General features: G+C 50.0%; 1 protein-coding gene across 1 annotated transcript; it reads right to left on the reverse strand.

Annotated features, from left to right (window-relative positions):
- Positions 1-3,114: 3,114 nt before the first annotated feature.
- Positions 3,115-14,999, reverse strand: LOC118513763 (extracellular serine/threonine protein kinase four-jointed). The gene is given in 3 exon segments (XM_036059936.1): positions 3,115-9,549; positions 9,551-12,361; positions 14,711-14,999. Coding segments are annotated over 2 exon segments (1,713 nt in total). The 5' UTR covers positions 10,700-12,361; positions 14,711-14,999; the 3' UTR covers positions 3,115-8,985.
- Between the last annotated feature and the right edge of the window lie 1,767 nt (positions 15,000-16,766).

The raw sequence follows: 16,766 nt of genomic DNA on the forward strand, positions 1-16,766 counted from the left end.
CGTGCAAGTGCGAAATGCCAATGGCTGCTGCTGCTGCTGCGTTCATTTGACCGAAGGGGATCGTGATTTCAGTGGCAGTGTTTTTTTCTGTTTTTGTGCTTTTTTCCTACCACCAACCAACCCCCCGTCCACCTCTCGCTACACTTAGCAGATCGTGTGGCATGTGAGTGTCCACGAGCAATCAACGCCACCACGACGACGCTTGACATTGTCCACTCGGAATAGCAAAATACCAAAATGATGATGTTGTTGGAGTGCAGCAGCGTACTTCGGTGCGCTCCACCACCGCTGGAACTGGAACCAAAATGGACAAACGCTTTTCGCCGGGGCCGTGCCGGGCGATCATTATATTTACCAATTAGCGCACGGGTGTGAATGGTGCGTAATGAGATGTAGTTTGTGTGTGTGTGTGTGTGTTTCGCAGCGGCTTTTGTCATTTTTGCAAGGGCCCTAGGATGAAGGTGCCAGAGCGTATGAGCGTGACGAGCGCTCCAAAGTGCATTAGAACTTAATCTTTAACTTGCCGCCGTTATGCGCTGCCTTCTGCTGTCTGGCTGTCTGTCTGACTTTGGTGCATTATAAAATTTTATTATATTTATTTTAAAGGTGTTAAATTAAACAATTATCATTATATTGGTAGAAACAATGTAAGCGGAAGGTGTGTGTGTTTCCGTTCGTACTAATACAAATCATCAACAACAGATGAGTCAGAGCCTTTAATCGTGAAATATGAACGAAAGACTTGAGCAAGCGACGAACCTCGCAAGTGATGAACCTCACAAGCGATGATTCTGATATTTGGACAAGATTCCACACATCTGCTGGATATCTTTGAAGTTGTTTGTTTACTTTTAACTTTGCTACCTGCAAATGCTTTCAATTGCAGCGAAATAACAAAACACTCACACAAGCGACGAACCTTGTTTGTGGACTAGATTTCTTCCAGACATCTCATGCTTATCTATGCACTTTTGTTTCACTATCGTCGTCAAATCTCTAACCCGTGTATTCTCTTTTTTGTGGATCGAAAATTCTTTACACGGTGACTCATAATCAGATGCAAGCACAACACTGTTATTCGAGTGCTAATGCTCATCTTCTAAACCAAAAAGGGCCCCGGCCGGCCCCCTATCATTAAGATGCACCGATGCGCATGTTTCCATCGTAGATGGTCCAGTTCCAGCAGACATTGAAACAGGCAGCTACAGCTTCCCTAATGCTGGGGCTCGTCGTTTCACACGATTCTAAAAACCAGACACGGAAAAAGAGCAAAAATAAAACACACAACAATGATGCGATGCGCTAAAGCTAAACGATTAGCACGATCAAGAACGGTGGTAGTTATTGCACCCTCCCTTTTTTACCCCTGCCAAAACCCACACACACACGCACACAGGCATGTGTTCCCCCGAAAATTAGTTGCTCCAGAAGCCGTCGGTGGCCTCCTTTCGTGGACCCGTCGTGTTTTGTCTGTCTGGTTCGTTCGATCCAGAATGGTTTTCTTCGGTCGAAATGAAGCGTTACGATGCCTTGTTTTTTCTCGATCGCCGGTCGCTCATTCTCCACACTCTCTCACACGTGTTGGGGAGTGCTGGGTTTTGGAAGCATTAGCATGCGCCCTAATCATGTTTGTGCGCTCGCTATGCATTGCCGCGCTCGCTTTCCCTTGCGCACTGCTCGGTGCAGTGCTCGTTCGGTTTGATAAGTATAAACGGTCGTCATTTTATAGGCTGGACAAGGAGTGATAATGCTTAAAGGTGCTGTTTTTGGCTTTTGCTTACCGCTTTCGTGGGGGGATGCGTTGTCCCGGAGTCGTCTTGTGGTCAGCTGGAATTGATAACGCTCTTTCGCTCTGTGAAGAAAGATCAACATGAAACTCACACTACCAGCACATGCGTAACAACCGGACACGCACACCATCAGAAATGCTCCCCCCCTCATACCTCCCTCCCGTCGCAGTTCGCCGGGTGGGGTTGTCGGACGGAATGTTTTCTCCCGGGCGCGACGATCGAGAGCCATCATAATCGTTACCGTTGTCACCATTTCAAGAGCCCCGGAGAGATGCCCGGTTCAGCCCGGTTTGTTGCTGCGTGCGTTTTGTTGTTGTTTTTGTTTTTCTGCTGTTGTTGCTGTTGCTGTCTTTTTGATTTTATTTCGGTTTTGTAGCTCGCCGTATGTGTCCGGCTGTGGATTGTAGCGCAGCAAACTGAAAGGAGACTGTGAACAAAACGCAGGCGCGTAGCGGAACTGTAGCGGAATCGCGGTGTGAGAAATGAAGGGGGGGCAGAAGAAGAACCGGAACGAAGGGCACGGGAAAGCTGGAATGGAAGGGGGAAGGTAAAAGGGGAGCAGAAAGATCATAAAAATGTGAATACCACAGCGCAGACAAGGCGCAAAACTAAACCGAACCAAACCAAACCAAAAAAAAGCACACGAACGGACGAAGACTCGAGCTCCCCAAACTCCCTTAGTGCGGTGAGAGAGCGCGCGCGCGCGCGCTGATGAAGCTGACAATGCTGAAGTGCGTGCTGATGACGACGAGCTTTGATGGGGAGGGCAAACAAGAGAAGGAGAAAGATGGGGAAAGACACCGGGCGGGGAACAAGAAGAAATTCGGTTCATCGAACATTCGTCCAGTCCAGTTCATTGCCGGTCTCCGAGGCCCTGTTGTTGGGAGCCTACAAATGAAACGCCATTTTATGGTGCCCCGAGTTCTGGTGACAAGATGAAACATAAGTTTTTTGCTGTGGATGTTGTCATGCCGTCCCATCCATGTTGTGTGGTTTCTTCACGGTGTCGACGTCGTTTTCACCTGCATTGGTTCGGCCACGGGTCGTTTTTCTCACCCGACTCTTCTTCATCAGCCTACGGACGATCGAGTGACGAAAATATGACGGTACACCACGCTCAAAAATTTGTTTCCAAAAAAGTAAGCTAAATAAAAGGGGAGAAAACAACACGATGCAGTCCTAGCAAAGCAAAGCGAAAAAAAAGGGCAACCATAATTACCGTCACAAATGCAGGCGAGTGGAAGAGAAAATCCTTCTTTCTTGGAGCAAACAAAGCCAGGCTCCCAATCACCTCGGGAAGTAATAGACACAACGACACGCTGGATTTCATTTCTAACGAGCACACCAACTGGCTCGGTGTGTCACTTGTTTCCGGTGATTTTCCGGTCGGAAAACCGCCCCGTTCTTCACGCACTTTATTCACAAACATTCACAATTTTTTGGTACAAGATTGTTGCGCTTCTCTACTATGATACATAAGCTTCCGGTCTCTCACACACACACACGCAACCTCCTAGTTTAGTGTTCCGTGTGGAAGGGGTTATCGATTTTCTCATCTGGCTTACTTTACACAAAACACGGAGCCCACCTTCGTTCTGACTTACTTCCTGGCACCTGGTTTACTGACTAACTATTTACACGCACGAAGCTTTCTCAGTCCCAAATTTGCGCAACTGGCAGACATTCTTCCTTTCGAAGCCTTTCTTTCTATGATACAATTGTGCTTTCCCCCGGTTGCTCGCTATCTCCCTAAACATAATCCTCCCGAAGATTTGTTGCTGTTCCTGAAACGATCCTGATGTGCGCCACCCTCGGATGTGTCCCTTCCGAGTTTTCCCCCACACAGTAAAGGAAGAGGGAAGCCAAGAACGAGCTAGCTTCAACGATAAGTACGACACACGGTTACCGTCCGACCCGGGAATCGGCGGGTGGCGCAGTATCGAAAATAAAATATAAAAGCAAAATTTAAAAAAAAAACAAAAAAGCTACATCATCCGGAAGGTATCATTCTTCCGTGCGGAATGGAGAGGAAAAGCGAGGAGTCAGGGGAAAGAGCGACGGAGCGGGAGGGTTGCAGTTTTCAAGAAGAAAACTCAAAATCGCCGTTTTAATCCCGGGCGGAGACCCCGGGGATCGGCGGGGATTATCCCTGGGAGCGACGGGATGGAAGGGGTGGCGACGGTAATGGCGCGGGGTCAGAAGATACCTTCGTGATGCTTCATCATTGCTAAAAGGTCGTGATAAGAACGGCACGCTCGTTCTGCTGCTCGTCGTCGTCGGTGTCGTCGCTCGCTCGCCAACGAGCCCACGAGATACACGCGGTGGCGACCCTTTGTTTCTGGCTCGGTCGCATATCGCGCCCTTCGCACAGTAGGGTGGTGAGGAAAGGGCCAGGAAGGATGGATGGGCCAGCGACGGCAAACAAGCGACGACCCGACGACTCGCCTTACCCAACGGGGTAAATTTATTGTTTTTACTTAGCCCGGGTTTTTCAACTAGATAAATTTAAGATAAATTACTTTATATATAGTAGATCACAATTTTTCCACATTTTCCACGCTTTCGGAGAGCTTGCTTGCCTGTCGTCTTGCTGTTTTGTCTTTTTTTTGTCTTCCTGTTTCTCATTCTTTCTTCTCGGTTACTGTCTGCCCTTTTGTTGTTTTTCATATGTATTCGATATATTCTTGCGCTGTGGTTTGCCTGCTTACTCCCACCCATCACCACCGTATTCGAGGACGCCGGATGAACCTCAGCAACAGATTCAGAATCCCGTTCCGCATTTTTTTTTCTACTTCATACCCACACACACACACACACACACACACACACATAAAGAGGTATCCACCCACCCATCCATGGCACGATAGGGGAAAGCGCATCTTTCAAGCTGGCTGAATGATGGAGAAGGTGATTTCTTCCAGTGAACCACTGTAGCCTTGGAGCGACTGCCGAGAGTGTCGAAAAATTCGTGTGCTTCGTGTTTGTCCACAGTGGAGCACCGGTTTTGATTTTTTTTATGGCGGATTTCTCGACAGGACTCTTCGCGATCGCGATCGTAAGGCTAAGAAAAGTTTTAATTGCTGATTTACCCAAAATAATCGGGGTGAAATATTGGCCTTTAGTATGATAGCTTGCCAAACATTTATCTGAAATATAATGTTCCGATCCAATTTCAAATGAATAGAATTATTAAAACTAATAATTCAAGTCATTTGAGGCTTAAAAGGTTTTTATATACACCTCCAAATGATCCAAATACTTGTGCAAAACCAATATTGGAGTCCACGATATATCAAGTCATCTTCTTCCAGTTTGGCTCGAATAGCTATAAAGCACTTGACCTGTCATTACTAGCTTCCTTGAAATGCTTCTTCTTTTAGTTGGATAGTCTGTCCTGCATAAGGAATGAAATTCTAGATGGTAAGATTTCCAAGATGGTCCACCGATGGGACTACAAATTCCAGATAATGAACTCGAAAATTATTAGCTTTGACCGAAAATCCGGTAAGAGGGAGAGAATACTGAAGCAGGATTATTTAAAGGTTGGCTGGTTGTACCTGCTTCTGTTGATTGGAACTCTGTAAAATTATTTCGAAAGGGAAAAAGAGTAACGAAGTCCTCAATTTTGATTGTCCCATTCTAATTCTTTTAAACTCAAACACAACAATGAGTTACTTACACAATTTGACGAAGATGATCATGATGATGTGTCAAACGATCATCTTTTCTGAATCAAACAAAAAATCTTTATATCAAAGAGTTCTCCGTGGATTATGCTTCAAAAATTCCTAGAGCTAGCCCCAGCCGCACGCAGAGTTTTGGACACTTAACGACTTCAATTTCTAAATGTTGTAGCTCTAGCCGTCATAAACCCCATTAGCAATTAATAGTTGTCCAACTAAATGGGATTCTAACTACCCGGGTGAAATGATAAATGGGCACATGCAGGAAAACACTTGGCTAGGAAAATTGGAAGGCACAAAACAAAAGCCCCACATTACTAGCAATTCCTATCGTAACACCACCCACAGCTTGAGCGAGGGCCCTTCCATACAGGACTGCAACTCTATCGTGTGTTTCCGATATGCTTCTGTGGAACATGCACACCAAGGAACAGGGCCCAACGTTCCGAAAGTCCGAAAGCCCAATCCCACAAGAGAGGCGGGGGTGGGCGGCTGGAGTACGGTGGATATTCTTCGCTGCACAAAAATTCTTCGCTCCCTGGGGCTCATCAGTCTATCTTTCGCGAGGTTAGCCACGATTACCGCGGCGTCGGCATCGTCGTCCTCACCGTCGTCATCATCGTTGTTACGCGGGTGCAAGGGAAAAGCACACACATACACAGTCCCTTCCTCGATCCCCCCCTCCCACGGACCGGTAGTCAATTGTTGTAGCACACACACACACACACACACAAACACACAAGAGGGCTTCGGTACAATATCGCGCATATTAGCTCCGTGTGGAGAGATTACGCTCCAGCAAGCCAACCGTTCGGGTTCGAAACCCTTTCGCTCGGATCCAATGCGTGTCCACCAAGTCAAGCCTGTGCTGTGGGTTTAAGGCGTCCACGTTTTTTGTTGTTGTGGTTGTTGAGTTCTTCCTTGTTTCCGCCGCTTCGTCCTTCATCTTCATGTTTGCCTGCCCAAAGGGCATTCCCGGGCCGGTTTACCCACAGCGTGTGGAGGAGGCAAACCCTTCCCAAGTGGATGTGTGTGGGGGGGGGGGGGACGAAGCCAGCCCAAGATAAGTTTCATAAAGCATAAGCTAAAAATGCGAAAATATCGCACACGAGATTATGAGACCCATTCGCCGGCGAAAGGTTGGCTGGTTGAGAGTTTTTTTTTCTTTCCTCACTGTACGTGTGTGGCACGTTTCGGGTGGCGGAGAAGATGGGAGATGGGCTGAGGTGAGGTCACAAAAAGGGAGGATTAGGAGCATCGGGTGCTCACTAATTGAGGGGAGAGCAAGAGAGCATCATGGGCACGGAAACCCACGAGGCAGGCAGGATATGCAACAGGCAGCACCACGAAAGAACAACAACGAAAAAAAGGGTATCAACAACCTCTCGGACGGAACAGTTTTGGACGGCTTTTGCACAAGAATTGCACAGCAAGTACAGCAGCGGAGGAGGAACAAAAGCCCGAGCAGGGAGGGAAAGGCCACTTGGTAAAACGACCTCGAACAGCCAACGGGGGTTATTCAATGCAACCGGCCATGTCGTGGTCAGTTTTTCGGGGCGGGCAGGACTTCGCGCTAAAAGACAGTGAGGCGAAACAACAACAAAGAGAAAGAAGGGCGATCCCTTTTTCCCCGAGTGCCGGGCACCGAGGATCGTGTGCTTTTGAATATCTGCGAGTGTGTGCGGGACTCTCGGGCCCCATGCCAGCTCCAGTATTTGGGGAAGGCTATCATATCGTCCCGGTCCCAGTAGTTGGTTTTGGTTTCGGGCGCGAGCGGCAGACTACGGGTAATTGTTTTAAAAACGCGACACCCGGCCACCCCAAAACAGTTCCCTCACCGAGTCCCGGCTCTTGCCAGGGTACATCACGCAAGGGACAATTGCAACGGGACGGGTTCACGAGCGAGAACCATATTTTTTCCCATCAGCACAACGGCAACTCCAACCGGCCCAGAAGAACCTTTTGGTGAGAGGTGAGAAAATTGAAATATTCTGCCGACACGGGACGACACTGCCACGCTGCACACTCCTCGGGACTGCCCCCGGGGAGGGTAATGCGCTTACGCTGCACACGAAATTTGAGTGCTGTGTCTAAACGTTTTTCCATTCTTTTTTTCTGTGCTTAAACGGACGATGGGACGGCGAACGGAATGGGCCACGGCAAATTGCATGTAACAATTATGCAGCACACGCTGGCTGACTGATGTTGGCAGGAAACACTCACAAGATGGCGGCTGTTTAGTTCTTCTGCAACACACAACCTTCAAGAAGACGCCAAGGAACTCCTAAAATGCCTCCCGAAACAGCGCTCCCCTCACTAGGCAAATCAAGAACCGCGATTCAATCGATCCAATTTTCCAGCTCTATTCTATCTGTGCGAATCAATCTGGACTGCATGACGCTTGATTACGCGCGCCCTATTGGCGTGTAATTCGATTGCGGTTCCGATTTGATCCGATCCGATAGTGCGAGAGCAATGGCGAAATGGAGGCAAGCCAAATTCTAGCCCCGGGTTCGTCGCTTGCCCGCCCGTCGCACAAGTCGTTCGTTCGCTACGCCGCTCACCGGCTAGCTCTATCGCTCGGAGTGTGCTCTTCGCGTATGTGTGTGTGTATGTAAAAGAAGGGAAACATACATACACAGAGTGAGCCCTGGCCCGGGGTTTTGATCGAGGTCTAAGAGAATTTCTATTTAACTGCCACGCCAGGAGGTCCTTTAATGCGGAGCTTCGGTTCGGTGTTTCGGTTCTCTTCGACGTGACGCGCTCGCTGTAGGACCGCCGTTGTACGTTTGCATGTGAAGTGAAGTGTGCGCTCGTTCGCTCAGGGAAGGCGTGGAATCGGGTGAGGTTAAGGGTTTTGGCAGTGGAATAAATGAATAACAATAAAAACAAATCTCCCCCCGAAAACAGAGTGAGCGATTAGAATACGACGGACACGGGACGATGTGTGTGTGTGAGTGTGTATCTGAGAAAGCAGCGAAGATCAACGGCTCTCGGCTGTCAAAAAGTTCGTACAATCATCAGAGTTTTTGAAAGATCGCATCGTGGCAAGTGGAGTTAAGGCTTTTGTAATTATACAACGTCCTATCGTCTGACGGCGTTGGGATGTGGCGGGCTGACGATCTCTGACGTGGCCTCGAATCGGCGGTGTATTTGTTTTACAGTGAAACTGTGCGGTTGATTCTGTTTGCGTCATATCTTGTTTTAACTCCTCTTTTTTTTTAAACATTTTCCATTATTTTCTGTCTCCTCCTCGTGTTTTACTTTCTCCTGCTGCTGCTGCTCGCTTTTCTTATCTTTCTTCCTATCTACGTTCGCGTTCCTATCTTTTCTATACGAGTTAACTTTACAATTGACAGTCTGTACAGGCGATCGCGCCAATGCGCCGCAGTAAAATAAAACAACCAACTAGCAATATAGCAATAATATAATAATAATAAATTCCCATTCGCTCCACAAGGACTCACAGTCTTTTGTCGCTCGCTGCTTCAGCCACCGTCCGCCGACGCACGCTATCGGACGGCGAACGTTTCCCGGCACTTCTGCACCTGCCCGAGCACCCGATCGATGCGGTCGACTAGAATCTTGACGGACTTTTCCGGCAGCGGCGGCAGCACGTCGCGTATCTGTGCCGTCGTCGTTCGCTCGAACAGCGCGTTCAGCCGCTGGCCAACGCTCGCATCGCGGAGCGCCTCTAGCGCCCGTACCGTCGAACGCCGGAACACGCACAGATTGTCCAGCAGCAGGCCGTGGTACGCTTCGTACTTCTTCAGCAACCGGTAACCATGCAGCAGGCCCGACTCGTTGTCGAGAAAGACGAGCAGCGAGGAGTCGGTTTGGCGGGCGAGATTGTGGGCCGGCGCGGCCATGATGTCCGCGTTCCACTGGAAGTTGTACAGGTTGTTGACGACCCGGTCGAGGTTAGCGATCAGGTAGTCGAACACGATCAGGTCGGACCATTGCGCTAGCTCCACTAACCGATCGAGAACTTCCGGTGGCGGAGGTTGAGATGGCAGGGTGGTTGAGGAGGAGGGAGGAAGAGGAGGGAGTTGCTCCCGTCCCTACGGAGTTGTCGCGGACGGGGCCGAGACGTTCCAGGAGCAGGCGTCTAACACCGTCGCGCGGTCGGTCGAGCCCTTCGGTGATGTTGCGCACATCGAATCGATTTAGGTGGCGTTCGAGTGGCCGGAAGGGTTGTGGAATGCCGGCCGGTTCAAGGTTACCGATCCACTTGGTGATGACTACGGGTTTGGTGGGTTTCCACTGCGCTCCGGCCAGTTCTTCGGTGGCCGCCGCCCAAAGTCGCGCCTCCGGATCGATAATGGAAGCCGCGCTCGGTGCGAGGTTCGTTAGGTTTAGCAGCTGGCCGAGATAGAACGAGAACAGCTCGCCCTGTATCTGGTCGGTGTTCTGCCGATAGCGGGCACAGGCCCGTGTCCCGTCCCGGAACACCAGCAAACGGTTCTGCATACGTCCACATCCAATCTCCAATCGTTCCACTTCCGCCTCTCGCAGATATCTCGACCATGAATCGCTCTGTCGTTGATCGAATCCCACCGGCAGGGCACGCTCCACACTCGGACCCCAGTAAATGCCGTCCCGTATCACGCCCTCCAAATCTTCCCGGTCAGCCGATTCGTCCAGCTTGCTCGCCCGTGACTCACGCCGCTCAAGCATCTGCTGAGGCGCTGGCACAACCTTCGAACTGCCCGCCAACATCTGCTCCACGATCGAGCCGCCCGGCGATGGCAACTTCCTGTCCGCCAAACTATCCGCGTCCAGTTTCGGCTGGAAGATGACCTCACCCTCACCGGCCAGCTTTTCCTCCGCGATAAACGACACCGACGCGTACCGGCCCCGTGGACCGGCCGACTCGTCCGACCGGATATCGTCGATTGTCGGAAAATGAGGCATCTGGTGCGCTGGATGATGCAGGGCCTGTAACGATGGCTGTGGTTCGAGGTTCAACCTACTACCACTACCGCTGCTGCTGCTGCTGCTCCCGTCCACCACGATCGCACCCTTGGATGCGGCCTGCGAAATACCGATCAGCGGCACAAACACGCCGAGCGCTAGGCCGAGCGAAAAGGCGGCCAGCACGCTCAGCAGACATGCCTGCCGCTGGAAGGCGCGCCGTCGTCGCGCGGTCATTGACATTGCGCTGTCGCCACTATCACGCTCTTGATCACAACAGGCACCCGATTCGACGGTGCGCACGTCAAACATTTTCTGCGTGCAAGCAGCAAACAACACCCAGCGGACAACAATTGTTTTGCACCGAGCTCCGCTTTGTTGATCGGTCGGCGTTGATCACGGTACACAAACAGCTGAGGATAATGCTGATCAGAAGTTTTATGATCCTGCTGTCGGCGCACACATACGCAGACTGGAGCGCTTCTTTGCACTATTCTTTCTACCAGGACCCACTCACACACGCACACACACGATAATACACCAACTCACAGCTCTCGAAAAAACGCGACTTTCGGTTCCTTTTTTCTTCTTACTTTCCTTCTGTTTTGGTCACCTTTGTTTGCTCTTCTTCTTTTCACCCACGATCCTTACCACTCGATCGGATCGACACACGCTCGATCACTCGATCGCACGGAACTGCACCACCCGTAGTCGCCCGACTTCTCTTCCGCGAGCTTATAATAATTGATTTATTTGTGTGCGATAAACTCTCCGCTGGCAACAGAATCCGCTTTTGCTTTGATCGGAGGACACACAACAACGACAAACAGGCACTGTGGCTCTTTTGCAACCAAACACGAAACACGAAACACTCCTCCGCACTTGCGAGAAAACCCCCCACCGATGGGGACACACGCGGACACACAAGCACTCCTCTTCAGCCCAGGGACAGGACACACCAAAATCACGCATCAATTCCACCGGTTGAGCTCTCAACCGGGGAAGGAACGGTGGAAGAATGCAATTGCGGGACCCGGGGCGGGACGGGGAGTAAGGATTATTTTTATTTCATACTTTTTTTCGCCTGGCTCGTCCGCAGTGCGGCGAAACAGCCGCGAAGAGTGTAAAAGCGGCAGACCCACCTCTCGGTGTGCACAATCACGATTCTTGGCCGCTTCCTCGAAGCCACATAAACAAACTCACAGCCACAGTGCACCGCTAGCACCGACGCATACACACAGAGACACACGTACGCACACTCCGTTGGAGGGACGAAGGGCGTGTGGTTATCGTACGAGGGTACGGGTTGTTTGCCGATCACGATTGGGGACAATAAATCCTTTTTCCCGCAACAAGCCCCGTCGTCGTCGTGGGCCTGATTTGCCGCGCGCGATATGCGATCCACACACACACACACACAGGACACACTCACATACACCCATATACGCACACGATCAGACGGAATAGGACTGATTGCGGCTCGTTAGTACACGGTTCCTCCTGCTGCTGGTGGCAGGCGGGCAGTAACCGGCGAGGTGCTACACATTATTATTATCACCCGTACAGCGAACAGCGCTTCACCGTGGAACCATATGCACCGTGTTGCCTTTCTGCTCGCTGCTCTTATTGCAGTGCTTTCTTTGCTTCTTTTTTTTCTCTCGAAGGGACGATCGCACTGGCTTAAAATCTTCACGTAACTCTTGGCTCATGAGAGACACTCGCGAAAACACCACCGATGGGGTTGATTTGCGGCTACTGCACTGCTGCAACGATCTGTTTGGGCGCCACCGTTTAGGGGCATCATTTTACATCGGAACCGAATATTATTGGGCACTGCACACAGACACACACGTTTCACACCAACTATCGCGCGAATAACACCATCAAACGGCTGGTCGAAACAGTTGCGACGGGGATTCGTCGCTTGCGTTGAAGTCGTTCGTTCTGTTTCAGTCACTTTGCTCGGATTGATGCCTGTAATGAGAGGGAGAGAGAGAGGGAGAATGTTTTAGAGAATGACGGTACAATGTAGCTGCTAGTAGGTAATAATGCATTTCCATATTTAAGCCCGGTTCTGAGTGTGTTATCCCACAACAACAACAACATCCATTCCATTTAAAAAAAAGGCTACGGAGCGCTTTTCGATTAAGTCCTCCGAAACGGTCGGGTCGCGATACCTCTTAAAGGCTCTAAATGGAAGCATGTACGGGGACCCTTATAAATAATCTTAAGTACAGAAATGCATCAACCCGGGCGGCGGCCGGGTAGGTGCCAGAGAGCCAGGGCAGCAACGAACGCCCCGGAGCATCGGGGCTCTTTATCAAGGCAGGCTTGAATGAACGCTCCAGCAACACCACACGAAACGGAACGCAAAACACCCACAATCTCCCCCAGCCACTTGAAGCAAGCAGTGGCCCTCGCTCTGTCCCGTCCTGTGGCTGGGCGTCGCCTCGTCCCGCTTGCCGAACACCATTTTCTGCCCCGAAAATCCGCTCCGCGTCCGCTATGGAATTGGATGGCATGGCGCGTTTTTCGTTTCGATTCTCCGTACCGAAAAACCCCCTGCTCATGTCCCGCGCGTGCGTGTGTGCATGTGTGCTTGTGTGTGTGTGTGTGCGGGGTTTCCGATGGGTTCTGGATTTTTGTGTTCTTCGCTCTTCGCTCTTTGCCTCGGCCTCCTGGCTCAACCGCACCGCGCATGCAACACGCCAGGGAACCGTTTTGGAATTCTTTATCGTTCTCGTTCTCTCGCCGGTTGTTGTCCGTCCTCGCACCGGCACCGTCCTGATTAGTCGCCCCGTCGATGTAAACCCCCCCCCCTCACCCTCACCCCACGCCTCACTCTTGAAGTTTGCTAGGCTGTGTGCGTGAACGTGCATGTGTTCGTCGTGTTGCTTGTTTTTTTTCCCCTCTTAGTTCATCTCACTTCCCGAATGCTTGGGGACCGGGGCAACCGGGCAACCAGGAATTCTGTCCCGAGATTCCCCCAAGACGCTTTAGCGACGCAGCGCAGCGCGATCCTACAACCGAAGACACGCACCCGAGAAGACTTTTGAAGCATCTTCAGCGTCGTTTTGCCACTTAAGCGGCTAAGTCAGTGCTTCAGGGTGTCCGGGGACTCGGGCGAGAGTCCTCTTCAGAGTTTTTATCGCTTTTTTTTGTACCGCATCCCTCGCTAGCTTATCCGCCCTCCGTGGAGCAATTGGGCTCAACTGCAGCACACACACACACGGGTTGTCTGATGTGTCTGCGAGGACCGACATGAAGTGTCCCGGATCCTGCGTGCGTGCGGACGGACGAACTCTCGAGGTGGCTCGAGGCGATACAGTGTGTCGGACTCGGACAGTTGAAGAAGGTTTTCCTACGCTACTCCTGCCCCTTCTCTTCACGTCATTACAAGCACCTCGTCCACCCTCTCTCTCTGAGGTGGGATCGCTGAGGTCCGAATCAACATCTTCGAACCCGGTCCGAACGGTGTACGAAGTGTGGTGGTTGTGTCCCGAGACGAAATAAAAAAACATCAACCGGTTCAAGTTACGCACCGATCGATCTACCACCCTCGAGTGCGTTTGCCATGATCGTTGGCTAAGGGCTTTTTTCGGTGCTATGTCCTCAAAAATCCTTTACCTCCCTGTGTTCCGACCGAGAATCAAAACAACAGTCCAACAACGTCGCCCATCCAAAACAGCGCAGATGAAAAGCTAAACCTCACTCACCGGTGGTTGCGGTACCACCACCGCCATGGAGTGTGCGGTTAGCTCGATCGAGTCGGTTGGAAAAATCTCGTGTTTCATCGAAGAAATCCCCATTTCGGGAGGCACCGGGGCAACCGGTATCACAAACGTGCAGGCCCCGTGATATCAGCTAGACCTTAAGCCCACAGACACACCATCACTCACACACACAGACACACACGAGCACACGGACGGTGGAAGGTGACCCAAATATCCGGGCGGGTATGTTTATACGCCACCAAAAACACTGAAGCTCACCAAACCGCAGAAGGAATTGGGTGTTTGATCAGTTTCTTGAGGGGTCTGTTTTTGGTGAGGATGTAAATATTGGAAGCAGGAATGAAACTTTGAAACACGGAACGTCACTTCTACAGCGTGAACTTGCCGTCGTCTGAAGTATCACAACACTTGGCCGTCGGATGTTTCTCGGACTCACGGTCGAGTTTACCGGCGGCAGTTGTCTTGTTGGTTGAATTCTTTCTCTACTCAATCACACTAACAGTTCCTTAAGCACTGCTTCACCTTCGGCCATCTCTCCCCGATCGCTTCTATGTACTTTATAAACTAAAAACCAAACCCGCTTTCGTACCGTATTAGTTTAGCAGAAAACGTTGCGTACCGGTTGCGATTCACTTCACTCTAGCCACCTTCGTACAAGCGAGTTCGAATTCTTTTTATGGCGTTTCTAAGAGTTTTCCCCCTAAAAACTAACTACACTTCACGGGTGCTAAACTCTACTCGAACTGATTGACTGACGCTGGGATAGCCCGCTCGACAACTCGACAAAATGCTGCCTTCACACACAAAACCGGGAGCGAAATCGAAAAGCTGGACCGTTCGCCACGAAATCTACCACAAAATTGGTGCCTCGACAGCAGTTCCGACTCGGTGTGGCCTACCCTAGGTTGCTGGCTTCGCTGGCCTGAGCCACGATCTCTCGACCCACACACAGGTGCATCTCGCTTATGCTCTCGCGCGAGAGACCGACCGGGTGAGCGAAAGAGCGAGAGAGCGTGCGAGTGTGCGTTTCACCGAAAAGCTCGAGCCCGAGAGCTTTCGGTGCTATGATACCACTAGCTGTCTCGCTTACTCACGGTTGCTGCACTTCCCACTGAGGCTCGTGTGAGAAAGAAAGGGAGTTGTAAGGGTAGTCGTGGACAACGGGAGCGGGTCGCAGGCGGTGAGACAGGCGCGAGGCGTAGAAATTAATAACAATAATCAAAGCAAGCCTGTCACGCAATGTAAATGCCTGTCAGGACAAGGGTTGTGCGCCCGGGATTGCGAGATTTTTTGGCGAGCGTTTTCGGGATCGGACGGGACCCGGACCGGGCGTGGAAAGTTTCGACTCAATTGGACCACGCAAAATGCACGAAAGGAAATTATGTTGTGAGCCGCATGGGAGTGTCACAATGGCCAACTGGCTAACTGCGCAAGGCTGCGAAGGAATCTGCGACTGTCCGGTTTAGCTTTTGTGTGCTGCATGATTCGTCAACTGTGGAGTATGAGTATGAGGCAGAAGTTGTTGCACTTCCGCGGTACCTATCGAGCACTTTATATTGAGGGAAGTGATGTTCATTAATTGTACGTTTAGAGGTTACAGAGGAAGATTTGTGTTAATGGTTTGATGCTTGTAATACTTTTCAGAGACAATTTACAAGAGTATTTTAACAGAAAACAGTTGCAGTTGATTTAAAATGTTTTTGCTTGAATATTATACGACTAACTGCTTACAGTTATTACTAAATACAAAGAAGAACAATCAATTGTTTTTCATAAGTAAGAATATATACAGTTGAAATAAAACTGACAAAGAATTTTGAATGGAAAATTGAAAATAGAAAAAAACTTTTCAATTCTTAAAAATAATAAAAAGCTGAAAGCTGACTTTATTTGAAAAATGTATTATGCATCAAAGTTGGATCTAGGAATAAGCAGTACGGAAAAATCAATCACAACTTTCATCAATTATTGGAGGTGGAATGGATGTTGGATGAAGAATATGTCGCATCATAAGCCTTTTATTTGATCCGGGATTTAAAGGCAATGAAACAAATGATTTTCTTAAAACAAGAGTTAAGAAAACGTGGTCAAATCCTTCTTGAATTCAAGTGTTATGCTCTGTCCAAATGTTCCCTTAAGTGCAAACAATCGTTTAAAAAAACCCCAAAACCCGATGCGATTGCGGAATGGTCCATTTTGCCGACGGCATTTGCGGCTGCGAACAATCGCTGCCTTGCGATCTTCTCTGCACGCGTTCAAAGTAGCGCTTGGCGAGGATCAAGCTCTCTTGACTATATCGCTTCTTTTCGCTCTCACCCGCTGGCTAGGCCCTCTCTCTCTCTCTCTCTCTCTCTGTCTCACAATCACTCCTCTGCATATTTCTTCAATGAGCGTATGCAATTCATCGGCACTTAGCCTCCACACACATACACTACCAAGGGAATATGATTTCTCCTAGAGTATAAGAAAAAAAAGCATATTCTCTCAGTTGATACGGGTGAGCGAAGACTTTTGTTTTCTTTTTAAATCACAAAATAACAACCGGAGTATGGGAGAGAGAGCGAGAGCGAAATGAAGGAGAGTGAGCTTTTGATTCTGGCACCAACACTCTGACGGCTATCACTGAAGCATGCTGAGGATATTTT

This window comes from Anopheles stephensi, chromosome 3 (assembly GCF_013141755.1).
Source record: "Anopheles stephensi strain Indian chromosome 3, UCI_ANSTEP_V1.0, whole genome shotgun sequence".
Lineage (NCBI taxonomy): Eukaryota > Metazoa > Arthropoda > Insecta > Diptera > Culicidae > Anopheles > Anopheles stephensi.